The sequence below is a fragment of the Thunnus thynnus genome, chromosome 22 (assembly GCF_963924715.1).
Source record: "Thunnus thynnus chromosome 22, fThuThy2.1, whole genome shotgun sequence".
In the NCBI taxonomy this organism is placed as follows: domain Eukaryota; kingdom Metazoa; phylum Chordata; class Actinopteri; order Scombriformes; family Scombridae; genus Thunnus; species Thunnus thynnus.
In genome coordinates, this window is record NC_089538.1 from 23,892,319 (window position 1) to 23,905,459 (window position 13,141).

At 34.9% G+C, this 13,141-nt stretch overlaps 2 protein-coding genes across 2 annotated transcripts in view; both read left to right on the forward strand.

The window, feature by feature from the left end:
• The window catches only part of LOC137174478 (uncharacterized protein MCAP_0864-like), a 167,358-nt gene that overhangs the window by 92,102 nt on the left and 62,115 nt on the right, over positions 1–13,141 (forward strand). Inside the window, exons 7-13 of the mRNA XM_067579779.1 lie at positions 1,711–1,749; positions 2,114–2,227; positions 3,444–3,527; positions 4,919–5,023; positions 5,716–5,799; positions 7,290–7,385; positions 8,885–8,935. Of these exons, the coding sequence (XP_067435880.1) occupies positions 1,711–1,749; positions 2,114–2,227; positions 3,444–3,527; positions 4,919–5,023; positions 5,716–5,799; positions 7,290–7,385; positions 8,885–8,935 (573 nt within the window). The remainder of the gene's footprint in view (positions 1–1,710; positions 1,750–2,113; positions 2,228–3,443; positions 3,528–4,918; positions 5,024–5,715; positions 5,800–7,289; positions 7,386–8,884; positions 8,936–13,141) is intronic.
• LOC137174482 (butyrophilin subfamily 3 member A2-like) overlaps positions 1–13,141 on the forward strand; it is a 75,067-nt gene that overhangs the window by 5,222 nt on the left and 56,704 nt on the right. The gene's annotated exons all lie outside the window — the stretch shown is intronic.

The following is a 13,141-nucleotide window of genomic DNA, read 5'->3' on the forward strand; positions in this document are numbered from 1 at the left end:
TTTTAAAAACTTACCCTTTGATGATGCATTAACTAAACTTACCTGAAAACGAAATCCTGGAGTTGAAACAAGCCTTGATTTTCTGCACCAAATTAACTCTGGTGACGGTTTTTCCTTGTTGATGAACTTCAACTTTTCATCAGATATTAATCTTGAAATAGGCATGGATAATCCTCACTAGCCACTCCCAGCCTGTTTATCTGTTTTTTCCTGCTAGTTTGTGATTGGGTCTGCTCCATTTCAGTGTGCTGGTGCATTGCTCAACAAGTAACAGCGAAGGCTGGGAAAACTGTTGACATTATGTGTTTAAATGCAGTGTAATCTGCCTGTAATCTGTGTAATCTGTCAACCAGCAGCAGCAACCACGCAACTGTCAGCTGACAAAACAAACAACAATGTCGGCCTACAGGGAAAAAGCCATGGTCGCTTTCCTAGCTGACAAATAACTGCCAGCATGGACAGTAATGTTCACAATATGATTTTATGTAAACCTGAATGACATTCATCAGTTCTCTGTTTTATCAATCTTCTTTGACTTGTTTGTGTTTGTATGGGTCATGTGGTCGTGGTGTCATAAACGTCGCTCTCACAGTTGAAATTTGGCGGCGGATCTGCCGGCTGTGATGATTGTCAAAGGGTCTGCAGACTCTGTCTACTCAGCAAACCACAGGTGTACCAGTGTGGTAAAGGTGTGAACTCATTCACAGCACACAGCGGGCTGAACTTGTCATAAAGCAGCGGTAACAAAGCCTGACCATTTGGAGGGAAGATATGATTGGTCAGTTTTACTGTCATTTGAAATTACTATTACTACTCGGCTCTCTATAAAATTATATCAGGACCACCTATCACAGAGCTGAAAGCAGCATTTTCTTCCCAACAACTGTGGAGACACAAAATTCTGACAAAAGTGGCTTCTTTCATTTAACTCTTCACACTCTGACACAAACTGAATAGGCAGGTTTGAATGCTTTATTTCCTCAGAAACGTTTTGTGAGTCCTGTCACAACACACAACCCTCCCCTGAGCCAAAAAAAAAAAAAACAGTCCCTCCTCAGTGCTTCAGAAATGATTTGACATGCCTCCCCTGTTTTGCATCAACCCCTCCCTCATAAATGACAAACAGTCCCGAACTCCAACAGTGTCAGAAGAGAACAAGAGGAAAAAACAAAAGAATACCAAACATATGAGTTAATACACAATAGAGTCATTTGCAGTGGAGGAAAAGGAAACCAAGAGCAACTTACATAAGATGAAGAAATAAAAGTCTGATCTGAGCGAGAAGGACAGTAAATCTTTATATAAAGACACAAGATGTGAGGTTTGAAAAGAAGCATCAAGAAGCAACACAAATACTAAATGTATAAAGGAGAGAAAATGATCAGAAACACAAATAACTTGAATCATTCAGGCAGTTAATTGTGAATTAGTTCAGTTTTTTATCTTAATGATCACTGGATGTGTTTGATTAAATTAATAATGTAGAAAAGTCAAGAAGACAAAAGCAGGACTGAGGTTTAGTTTCTCCTGAGAGACGTTCATAGTGTTTTACTCATTTGTTCAAACTGCAGACTGTCTGACCTCCACAACTCTGACCAGTCACTGTGAGAAGTGGATGTGAAAACTGATGTAAAATTTCTATGTTTCTAATTATTAAGATTTTCCTGCTTTAACTCTTTTTATTTTAATTCTCTGTGTCTCTCTCCTCAGGGAGATGAAGGTGCAGCAACTCGGTCTTTAATCTCTCCAGTAAGTGGTTGAATGGTGTCTAGAAATACAACAATATACACTGTGGTTTCTGATACAGAAAGTAAGACTCAGCAGAACTCAACAACACAAACAGAAACACAACTGTGCAGCACTGAACACTGACTTTATGTCACAATACTTCCTTTATTATCATGGCAGTGTGTGATCCTCTCAGTCATGAAGGGACTGAAAATGTGAAGTTTCTACTAAAGAAAAACTTTCTGTATTAAAATCTAAAATCCACAGAAATTAGATCATAAGATATGTTTCATATTATTGTTGTAAAATATTCAGTTACATGTCCTAATAATAAACAGGTCTCTCATTTAGTCTCCTATTTCTGTCTCTTGTCTTTTTGTCTCAGTGTAACTGGCAGATCATTAAGAAGCAGACACTCCAGGATGAGCAGCAGAGGAGGGAGGAAGCTGAGAACAAAGTTCAGACCCTGACGGAGGAGCTGGAGACGAAGAATCAGCAGGTTCATATTTGTGTTCTTCACAAAAGATTTTTTTCCAGCCACCTACTTGTTTTCAGTTCCCCGTCAGATCTGTCTATTAGATGCATCATGATTTCCAGACAAAAAAAGACAAAAACATTACTACTTGTTATTTTAATCAGCTGTGTCTGATATACATAAGAATGTAACTTAACTTACATTTGACATTTGAGAAAAAAGCAGTTGGAGATGTCCTCCAATCCCTTTTTCTTATTCTATCAACAAGCTTAATTGTTTAACTTTAATCATTAACTTTAATCCTACTGACTGGGGTACCAGCAGACCCCGACATGTTCTCTCAGCATCTAATGTTTTATAGTGAGTGTTATTTTCATTGAGTATTAACACTTACAGAAACATTCTTACTGAGACAAACAGACTCTCTGTTCTCTTCTATTTACTTTCACACTGTAAACAGACAGAAACATGACTTTACTTCATCTAAAGTTGAAAGGAAGGCTTACATGAATATCTGACCTCTCTGTTTAAATCAAAATGCTGCATCAATCAGACTCCTTTGTCTTACAGTATGTGTCACCTTTTAACTCACATATCTTAATATGAGAACTTGTCTCTTCATCGTCTCTCCTCTCAAGGATAAAAAGCAAAACCTTCAGAAGGAGCTAAACACCAAGACATCTGAGGTTTACATCCAGTCAATACTGATTTTGTTTTCCAACCTCTACTTATTGTTTTTTCTTTCAAATATGTCAGTAGAATCATTCAGAGTCATGTAGCAACTTTCAACAACATCAGAAGAAGGAAATTAAAGTATTTTCAGTAACATATTGATTAGTTTCCAGTCATCTAACATGAAAGTGTTTTCTCATGTTTAGCTGTGTTGTTGATTCAGTTTAAAAGCTTCAGATTATTAAATATATAAAACAAACTACAACAACAACAGAAATATTTATAACAAACTACATTTTCCAGAAGGGGTGGTGCTGTTTGGATGAAATTATATGAAAAAACAGAAAAAAAGTGTAACTCTTGTTTATTTAGTGAGTGTTCACAACAATAAATTAGACTCTTAACAAATCTTTAGCTCACAGAAAATATTCAGTTTTCATTTTGTAGCATATTTGATTCTTTCTTAACATCTCTAAGACTGTACTTTTGACTTCAAAGACTTTTTGTCAGATGTGTTACTGTTTAACTCACATATGAGAACTTGTCTCTTCATCGTTTCTCTTCTCAGATTGAAGCAAAACAAACTGAAATCAAGAAGCTCCAGGATGAAAATAAGAAGCTTCAGATGGACCGAGACACCAAGATAAATCAGGTTCATCCAGTTTATATTGATTTTATTTTCCACCATCTACTGTTTTCTTTTTAGTTTCAAATCTGTCTCACAGATTTTTCTCATGTTTTCTGATTCATTTTATATTTTTATCATTTGATCACAAAGAACCAAAGTATTTAATTATTATATAATGGATATTTATGGCAGCTCACATCCCAAGATAACAACTGAATGCATTTGTCATACAGAATTCAGGTTAATTCTGTCCTTTGTTACCCAGAGTGTAGAAAACACTGAAGGTAATTAGAACAACCAAAACAAAGTCATATAAGAATAAAAAAACAACGAGTGTCCAGCTTACTTTATATGGAGGTCAATGGTGTAGAAGACCAGTTGAAAAAGCATCCCAGGCTTTCTGGTAGTGAGTTAAAAATCCTTAATTAATACATGGATGTCCCAACGTGTTTCAACTCAAGAAGTCTTTGTCAGGGTATTCTGACCTTTATTAATATCCATGTACTTGTCCTTTTCCTGAAGAGCACCTGATGTTTTTACTTCAACATCACCAGCACAAGTTCCCGACCCAGTGCAGTGCTCTCTGTTTTTATAAAACAAAACATGTTCTCTCAGCATCTAATGTTTTATAGTGAGTGTTATTTTCATTGAGTATTAACACTTACAGAAACACACTTACTGAGACAAACAGACTCTCTGTTCTCTTCTATTTACTTTCACACTGTAAACAGACAGAAACATGACTTTACTTCATCTAAAGTTTAAAGGAAGGTTTACATGAATATCTGACCTCTCTGTTTAAATCAAAATGCTGCATCAATCAGACTCCTTTGTCTTACAGTATGTGTCACCTTTTAACTCACATATCTTAATATGAGAACTTTGTCTTCCAACCTCTACTTATTGTTTTTTGTTTCAAATATGTCAGTAGAATCATTCGGAGTCATGAAGCAACTTTCAACAACATCAGAAGAAGGAAATTAAAGTATTTTCAGTAACATATTGATTAGTTTCCAGTCATCTAACATGAAAGTGTTTTCTCATGTTTAGCTGTGTTGTTGATTCAGTTTAAAAGCTTCAGATTATTAAATATATAAAACAAACTACAACAACAACAGAAATATTTATAACAAACTACAAAACAAACACTTGAACACATCTTAAATCCATCAGTAAATATCTTCTGTGTTCTCACATATAGAACAGATGTTTATGTTCTCTGTGTAGTCAGACTGAGACCAGAGTGACTCGAGTCCTTTTCCAGACCAAAACCCAAACATTCACTTGTACTTCAATTCAAATGCTGAATGAATCAAACCTTTAATAGATGTGATTGTGTTGTATCATTAAACCATGTCTTATAAAAACATCATGTCTCTCATCTAGTCTTTCTCCATGTCTCTCTTCATTCCCAGTTGAAGGAGAAACAAGATGAACTCCTGAAGGAGAAACAGAACAGAGAGAAAGCTGAGAGTGAAGTGAAGAACCTGAAGGATCAGCAGAGCATGAAGGGAAACGAGGTTAATCTGATCATAATTAACTTTCTGAATTAAGATGATTACAGATATTAGTGATACACACACATCACCAGTCCCAGTGTGTCAGTGTGATACATGATGGTAGTTGAATTGATCACTGCTGTGATGTTGATTCTGTTAACCTGAATGACAAACAGCTGAGTCAGCAGAAACTAGAGTTTGATATCTGAGTGTTGAAGCTTCTTCTGATTAATATGTGTTGAAATACAAACAATGAAACAAGCAGCAACATTATTATTTATAACCAGAGTATGAAGAACACTCTGATTGGCTGACAAGTGTTCATGGAAACTGTAAAACATTGTTTTGTCATTAACACTTTATTTTACAGGTCACTTAATTTATACTAATCTTCTTGAAATGTTTGCTGTAATTTGCTTGTGTATTAATTTTGAGAACATTTTCCAGAAGGGGTGGTGCTGTTTGGATGAAATTATATGAAAAAACAGAAAAAAGTGTAACTCTTGTTTATTTAGTGAGTGTTCACAACAATAAATTAGACTCTTAACAAATCTTTAGCTCACAGAAAATATTCAGTTTTCATTTTGTAGCATATTTGATTCTTTCTTAACATCTCTATGACTGTACTTTTGACTTCAAAGACTTTTTGTCAGATGTGTTACTGTTTAACTCACATATGAGAACTTGTCTCTCTTCATCGTTTCTCCTCTCAGATTGAAGACAAACAAACTGAAATCAAGAAGCTCCAGGATGAAAATAAGAAGCTTCAGATGGACCGAGACACCAAGATAAATCAGGTTCATCCAGTTTATATTGATTTTATTTTCCACCATCTACTGTTTTCTTTTTAGTTTCAAATCTGTCTCACAGATTTTTCTCATGTTTTCTGATTCATTTTATATTTTTATCATTTGATCACAAAGAACCAAAGTATTTAATTATTATATAATGGATATTTATGGCAGCTCACATCCCAAGATAACAACTGAATGCATTTGTCATACAGAATTCAGGTTAATTCTGTCCTTTGTTACCCAGAGTGTAGAAAACACTGAAGGTAATTAGAACAACCAAAACAAAGTCATATAAGAATAAAAAAACAACGAGTGTCCAGCTTACTTTATATGGAGGTCAATGGTGTAGAAGACCAGTTGAAAAAGCATCCCAGGCTTTCTGGTAGTGAGTTAAAAATCCTTAATTAATACATGGATGTCCCAACGTGTTTCAACTCAAGAAGTCTTTGTCAGGGTATTCTGACCTTTATTAATATCCATGTACTTGTCCTTTTCCTGAAGAGCACCTGATGTTTTTACTTCAACATCACCAGCACAAGTTCCCGACCCAGTGCAGTGCTCTCTGTTTTTATAAAACAAGACATGTTCTCTCAGCATCTAATGTTTTATAGTGAGTGTTATTTTCATTGAGTATTAACACTTACAGAAACACACTTACTGAGACAAACAGACTCTCTGTTCTCTTCTATTTACTTTCACACTGTAAACAGACAGAAACATGACTTTACTTCATCTAAAGTTTAAAGGAAGGTTTACATGAATATCTGACCTCTCTGTTTAAATCAAAATGCTGCATCAATCAGACTCCTTTGTCTTACAGTATGTGTCACCTTTTAACTCACATATCTTAATATGAGAACTTGTCTCTTCATCGTCTCTCCTCTCAAGGATAAAAAGCAAAACCTTCAGAAGGAGCTAAACACCAAGACATCTGAGGTTTACATCCAGTCAATACTGATTTTGTTTTCCAACCTCTACTTATTGTTTTTTCTTTCAAATATGTCAGTAGAATCATTCAGAGTCATGTAGCAACTTTCAACAACATCAGAAGAAGGAAATTAAAGTATTTTCAGTAACATATTGATTAGTTTCCAGTCATCTAACATGAAAGTGTTTTCTCATGTTTAGCTGTGTTGTTGATTCAGTTTAAAAGCTTCAGATTATTAAATATATGAAACAAACTACAACAACAACATAAATATTTATAACAAACTACAAAACAAACACTTGAACACATCTTAAATCCATCAGTAAATATCTTCTGTGTTCTCACATATAGACCAGATGTTTATGTTCTCTGTGTAGTCAGACTGAGACCAGAGTGACTTGAGTCCTTTTCCAGACCAAAACCCAAACATTCACTTGTACTTCAATTCAAATGCTGAATGAATCAAACCTTTAATAGGTGTGATTGTGTTGTATCATTAAACCATGTCTTATAAAAACATCATGTCTCTCATCTAGTCTTTCTCCATGTCTCTCTTCATTCCCAGTTGAAGAAGAAACAAGATGAACTCCTGAAGGAGAAACAGGACAGAAAGAGTGAAGTGACGAAGCTGGAGAATCAGTTGGCGTCCAAGGAAACTGAGGTTAATGTGATCATAATTAACTTTCTGAATTAAGATGATTACAGATATTAGTGATACACACATCACCAGTCCCAGTGTGTCAGTGTGATACATGATGGTAGTTGAATTGATCACTGCTGTGATGTTGATTCTGTTAACCTGAATGACAAACAGCTGAGTCAGCAGAAACTAGAGTTTGATATCTGAGTGTTGAAGCTTCTTCTGATTAATATGTGTTGAAATACAAACAATGAAACAAGCAGCAACATTATTATTTATAACCAGAGTATGAAGAACACTCTGATTGGCTGACAAGTGTTCATGGAAACTGTAAAACATTGTTTTGTCATTAACACTTTATTTTACAGATCCCCTAATTTATACAAATCTTCTTGAAATGTTTGGTGTAATTTGCTTGTGTATTAATTTTGAGAACATTTTACAGAAGGGGTGGTGCTGTTTGGATGAAATTATATGAAAAAACAACAAAAAAAGTATAAATGTGGTTTATTTAGTGAGTGTCCACAACAATAAATTAGACTCTTAATTATTATTATTCATTGTGTAGAATATTAGATTCTCTCTTAAAAACTCTATAATGTTTTACTGTTTAACTCACATATCGATGGTCAAAGATCAAAACCTCCGATCTGAAAAATGCACTTTTTTGAGAAAACTAAAAAAAACTTGTTTTCTGTCAGAATGCTATTTGTTAAGGATACCCAACATTATATTTATGTGTTAACAATACTGACTAGATATTAATGGAAGTTGGAAGAGGTTCTACAAAACGATGCTCTAAATTAAGTTAATAATTAAAATTCAATTAAAAATAAAATGAAGTTTGTTTTCAGGTAAACAGATGTAGTAAATGTAATAGTTACTACATTGTAGTATACTAGAGTCAGAACTTCTTATATTCAGTGTATTTGCTTCCTGGTCCACTGGAGATGAATGTTCAGTGATTCCTGCTGTAGCCTCTCTACACATCCAGAGACTCTGTGTTGTGTTTTTGTTTTGTTGTGACTTTTCTGTCACAATGAAGGGCGGGATTATCTTACAGACAGGCTGAATATGAGCAGCCTTCCTTGTTCTCATCATCCAAAGAGAAATCCACCAATCAGAACGTTCTGCAGAGAGGAGGTTTTGTGCTTTGGCCATCGATATCTTAATAAGAAAACTTATTGGCTCTATGATGAAAATAAGAAGCTTCAGATGGACCTAAACACCAAGATAAATCAGGTTCATCCAGTTTATATTGATTTTGTTTTCCACCATCTACTGTTTTGTTTTTAGTTTCAAATCTGTCTCACAGATGCAAATTTATTCTCATGTTTTCTGTTTCATTTTATGTTTTTATCATTTTATTTCCTCTTTATCTGACAAAGAACAAGTAACAACTGAATGCATTTGTCTCACAGAATTCATATTAATTCTGAATGTAATGAGTCCAATATAAACAAAGTCATGTTCTCTCAACATCTAATGTTAGTTTTCTCTGTTGGTCTTTATGTTTACAGATTCAGACTCTCACCAACAGTCATGAGGAATCTTCTCAGCATGAGGAGGAGGTCAGTGTCTGTAAATATTTTCTTCTTTATTTTTGAATTTGCTATTAGCATTGATGGGGTATGTATACAGGCTGCCAAACATGGATGGTTCATGTTTTTTTATTATAATGTTAATGTTCATCGTGCAGGAAACTCTTGTAGAAACTCATACAAGTGATTTAAGTTAATTTCATTCATAATCAGTTTTCTTATAATTGTAGGATTTCCTCTCAGACACACATGAAGTTAGTGAGTGATGCAGACCTGTCGTACAGTACGAGTCACGTACAGACAGTCTGTCTTTCTCCACAAGAGAGAAACACTTGTTTGATGCCTTCATCTGAATGAATTTGGATTAGAAAAAAGTCAAACCAAAACAAATCTTTTTACTGCGAGGTTTGACTATGTTTCTGTTGTTTTCTATTTGTTTTGTTTTTGTATCTTCATATCAAACAGTTCCTTCTGTATTTCTGTCACAGTGCAGCTCTGTGGTAACACCGATGAGACTTTTACTGCTGTTACAGTGTAAATCCACTCAGAATAAACTCTCATTAAACCTGAGACAAAACTATGTTTTATTAACAGGGTTTTAATTACACCCTCCAACCAATCAGAAACAGGGATTTAGCAGCATTTCAGCAGCCTTATTTATTTATAACCAGAGTGTGAAAATGATCTGATTGGCTGACAAGTGTAGATGGAAACAGTTTAACCACAGTTCCCAGTTCACATAATCAGCCAAAATGAATTTGGATTAGAAAAAATAAAAAATAAAAACATCAAAATAAAATAAAGCTTGCCATTTAATGAGAGGTTTGACCAAGATTTTGTTTTTGTTTTCTATTTGTTTTGTTTTTATATCTTTATATCAAACACTTCCTTCTGTATTTCTTTCCCCTGTGGGTCTCTATAGCTTAACATTATACATAACGTAAAACAACCTGAATTTAGGGTAATTTATGTAAAGAATAAGTTGCATTATCACACTTTCAAAAGACGTATCAAATTTCCAACCTGTTTTTATTTCAATGGCTCATTCAAGATATATGTCATTCCAAAAAATGGATTATATTTAAAGGTTGTGATTTTTTTTTGTTTGCCAGTTTGTCCTGTTCTAAAAATCCAGTGAAAACAGAATTATTGATCAGGATGAAAAAGTTGTCATTTTTGTGCCATGTGATCAGTTGATGTAGTTTTTGTTGCCTGAGTAGAGAGTGAGACTTTAAACATGTGTGCCAAGTTTGTTTGCTGTAGGCTTTTAAGTTTATGATACCCACTTATAGGACAAAATAATAATAATAATAACCTGTTGATTTCCAACAGGATACCAGCCGAGGTCCCAACAGCAACCATGGATCTGAGAACAGGTCAGGGTATTCAGTGAACACTCACTATCTATCACAATACAGACGATATTAGGACAGAAAAGTTATGTTCTGTATGTTTTTCATGTTGGGTTTGAAACACTGGAGACCAACTGTCACCCTGATCGGCCACAGTGGAGAGGTCCAACATGAACTCACATCACACATTTTCACAAAAATCCTGATCATCATAATGAAGAAAGTTATCATCCATAACACCAGTGATGCCTGCTGAAATGATCAATTGTGCCATAAATCAGCAAACATGAAAACACAAAACTTTATGCATTATTATCCAAAAAGTAATGCTTTGTTAACACGAGTCAACATCACCTAATATGATTTAAAGTCAACAAAATGAGCTGAAATATACTTGATAAACTCAACACTGACTGAATCCAACATTATCAGCTTAATACTCTATGTACAGTATGTTCTTCTTTTGTATTGAACAGTTCACAAGAGATTTTGTCCAAAATGTGGTGAAATGTTGCTGTAGTCTGGTTTGTATTTTCTTTGTAAAGCGTTACTTGCAGCTATTAATGTCTCAAATATTGAATTTTAATAAAGATGAGGGGCTAAAACGTTTACTCAGAATTAAAATGTGGGCTAAAGCAAGTTCCAGGGTGCTTCAGGCATGTCTTTCTGTATTTTTACTGTTTTTAATTTTTTTAATGAAATTTTCCTGTAGAGAAATGGTTCTGCTGATCATTTTGCCTTTGAGACGCATGTTAGCTTAATGAACTGTAATGAAATTAAATTTCTCAATTATACCTCAATCATAAATGCTTTTCATAATTATATTTTAAAACATATGATGTAACTTTGATGATGTCATGTCATTATTTATTGTCATGTTTTTACAGCTCAGCTTTGTAAATCATCAAACTGGAATATTGTTGTTATTCTGTGTTTTGTATTAAATCTGAAGTTTGGAACTTTAACATATAAATGAACATCCATTAGATTCATACTCTTGCCAAATGACTTCACACAACGCTGATTAAGTTTATCACCACCAGGTAAATCTCTCTGTATTTCACAGTATAGTCAAATACAGAGTTTTTAATCTGGTGTTGGGTTTGACATCCTCACGCTGGCAGGATGAACACATACTGCACATGCTCTAGTGGCAGAGCAGGCACACTACAGACTTCAACCAGCTGAGCCACCTAACTTCCAGTTAGACCTCTGCTAACTTAAATGGGGATGAAATAATTTAATAGTGCAACTCTTCTAGACTTTCCAAACGTTATCGGACTGAATGGATCAAATTCTGATAGTGAAACCAGTCATTTCACGGGGGATGTGTAATAAACATGGTACAGAAGCTTGTTTACTATGTTCACACTTCATAATTATATTATGTTATATAAGTCAGTTTTGAGTTTGTTTTGCTATTTTTGGACAGACTGGCCCTTTATGCAGCCCCTCGGTTCAGCCTTTGTCTCAACAGGCCGTTTTAGCTCCTGTCTCTTTCAGGCCCCCCTCCTGACGGAGGTTATGTAAACCAACAGTAGTAGTTGAGTTTCACTTCTTTTTCTTGTTCTTCATTCAAAATGTGAGCTTCACAAATACATCACTACAAATTTTGTAACTTTGACTATGTTTATCATCTGACACCAGAATAGGACAAAAATAACAGAGAGTCACAAAAAACATGTTATTTTCCCCTTTAATATAAATTCTTATAAACACAATTTACCCTTCAAGCCATCAAATAAACTCTCTTCTATATAAATACATCGTCTCATGTGGTTTGTGTCTGAGAAGCTCATAATATCAGCAGTATCTAAAGTATCTAAAATAAAACACAGAACAACATACGCTGAGAAAATCTCTGTTTTAAAAATAGGTGATGCATATGCGGTAACTCTGTGGTTTTTAACTTTTTCTGCTCGTGAGAAAGTCCACCAGCAGCCACTGCAAGCATGAACACGTAACGCAAACACTGGACTTGATCAAACATAAAGGTGATTTAAGAAGCTAAAGAAAGTTAAAAAAACAAACAAAAAAATCTTCTTGATTGAATTTAAAATATATCTTTGGATCTACCAGAATTTCCCAGCCCCAAAGCATGATGGGATGTTTTCTGCTTCATTATCGTAATGACCAAACTAGCTGCCAGCATATTCTACTGATGACGTACCAGCGAGTTTCTCTCATATGTGACTATCAGTTATTTTTGTGTAACTCTGAGTTTCCCACAGTGAAGTAGTCCCACCAGCAGCAGCAGCAGAACCACCATCACAATGGTGAACACAGTCCTTAAGAGCAGGAGAACATAGAAGGAGTGATCTGAGGAGGGACACGTCTCTCTGTCAAGAGCTGCAAAGACAAGAGAACAAATCTGCTGTAACACCATGGTAACACTATGTAACACATCTTCCTTAAGGGCTTAAAAAAACATCAGTAAATAAAACTCTAAGAATGAATAGTTGAACTATTCATGCACTGCAGCCATCTAAAAGTAAATTATTTTAATCTAGTTGTAGCTTTAAACAGTTTGATACCTCTGACAGTCAGTCGGCTCTCTGGTGATTCTCCAACATCAGAGGTGTTACACTTGTAGAATCCTTCATCAGACTTAGAAACACTGTGGATGGTGATTTCTCCTGTAGAGCTGCTTCTCATGAAGAGTCCATCTTTATAGAAATCAGCTGTGAGGTGGGAAGAAGTCGTCTTGTATCTACAGCGCAGAGTCACACAATCTCCCTCCATCACAGGGACGACAGAACTCTCCAGGATCACAGAGCCAACTGAAAAACAATTATATCTTCTGCTGAACTTTTATGAACTAGACTTGTCTTCCTCACTTTGTGGGAGTTAGACGGGAAGATTGATATCAGTTTAATCTCTGTGA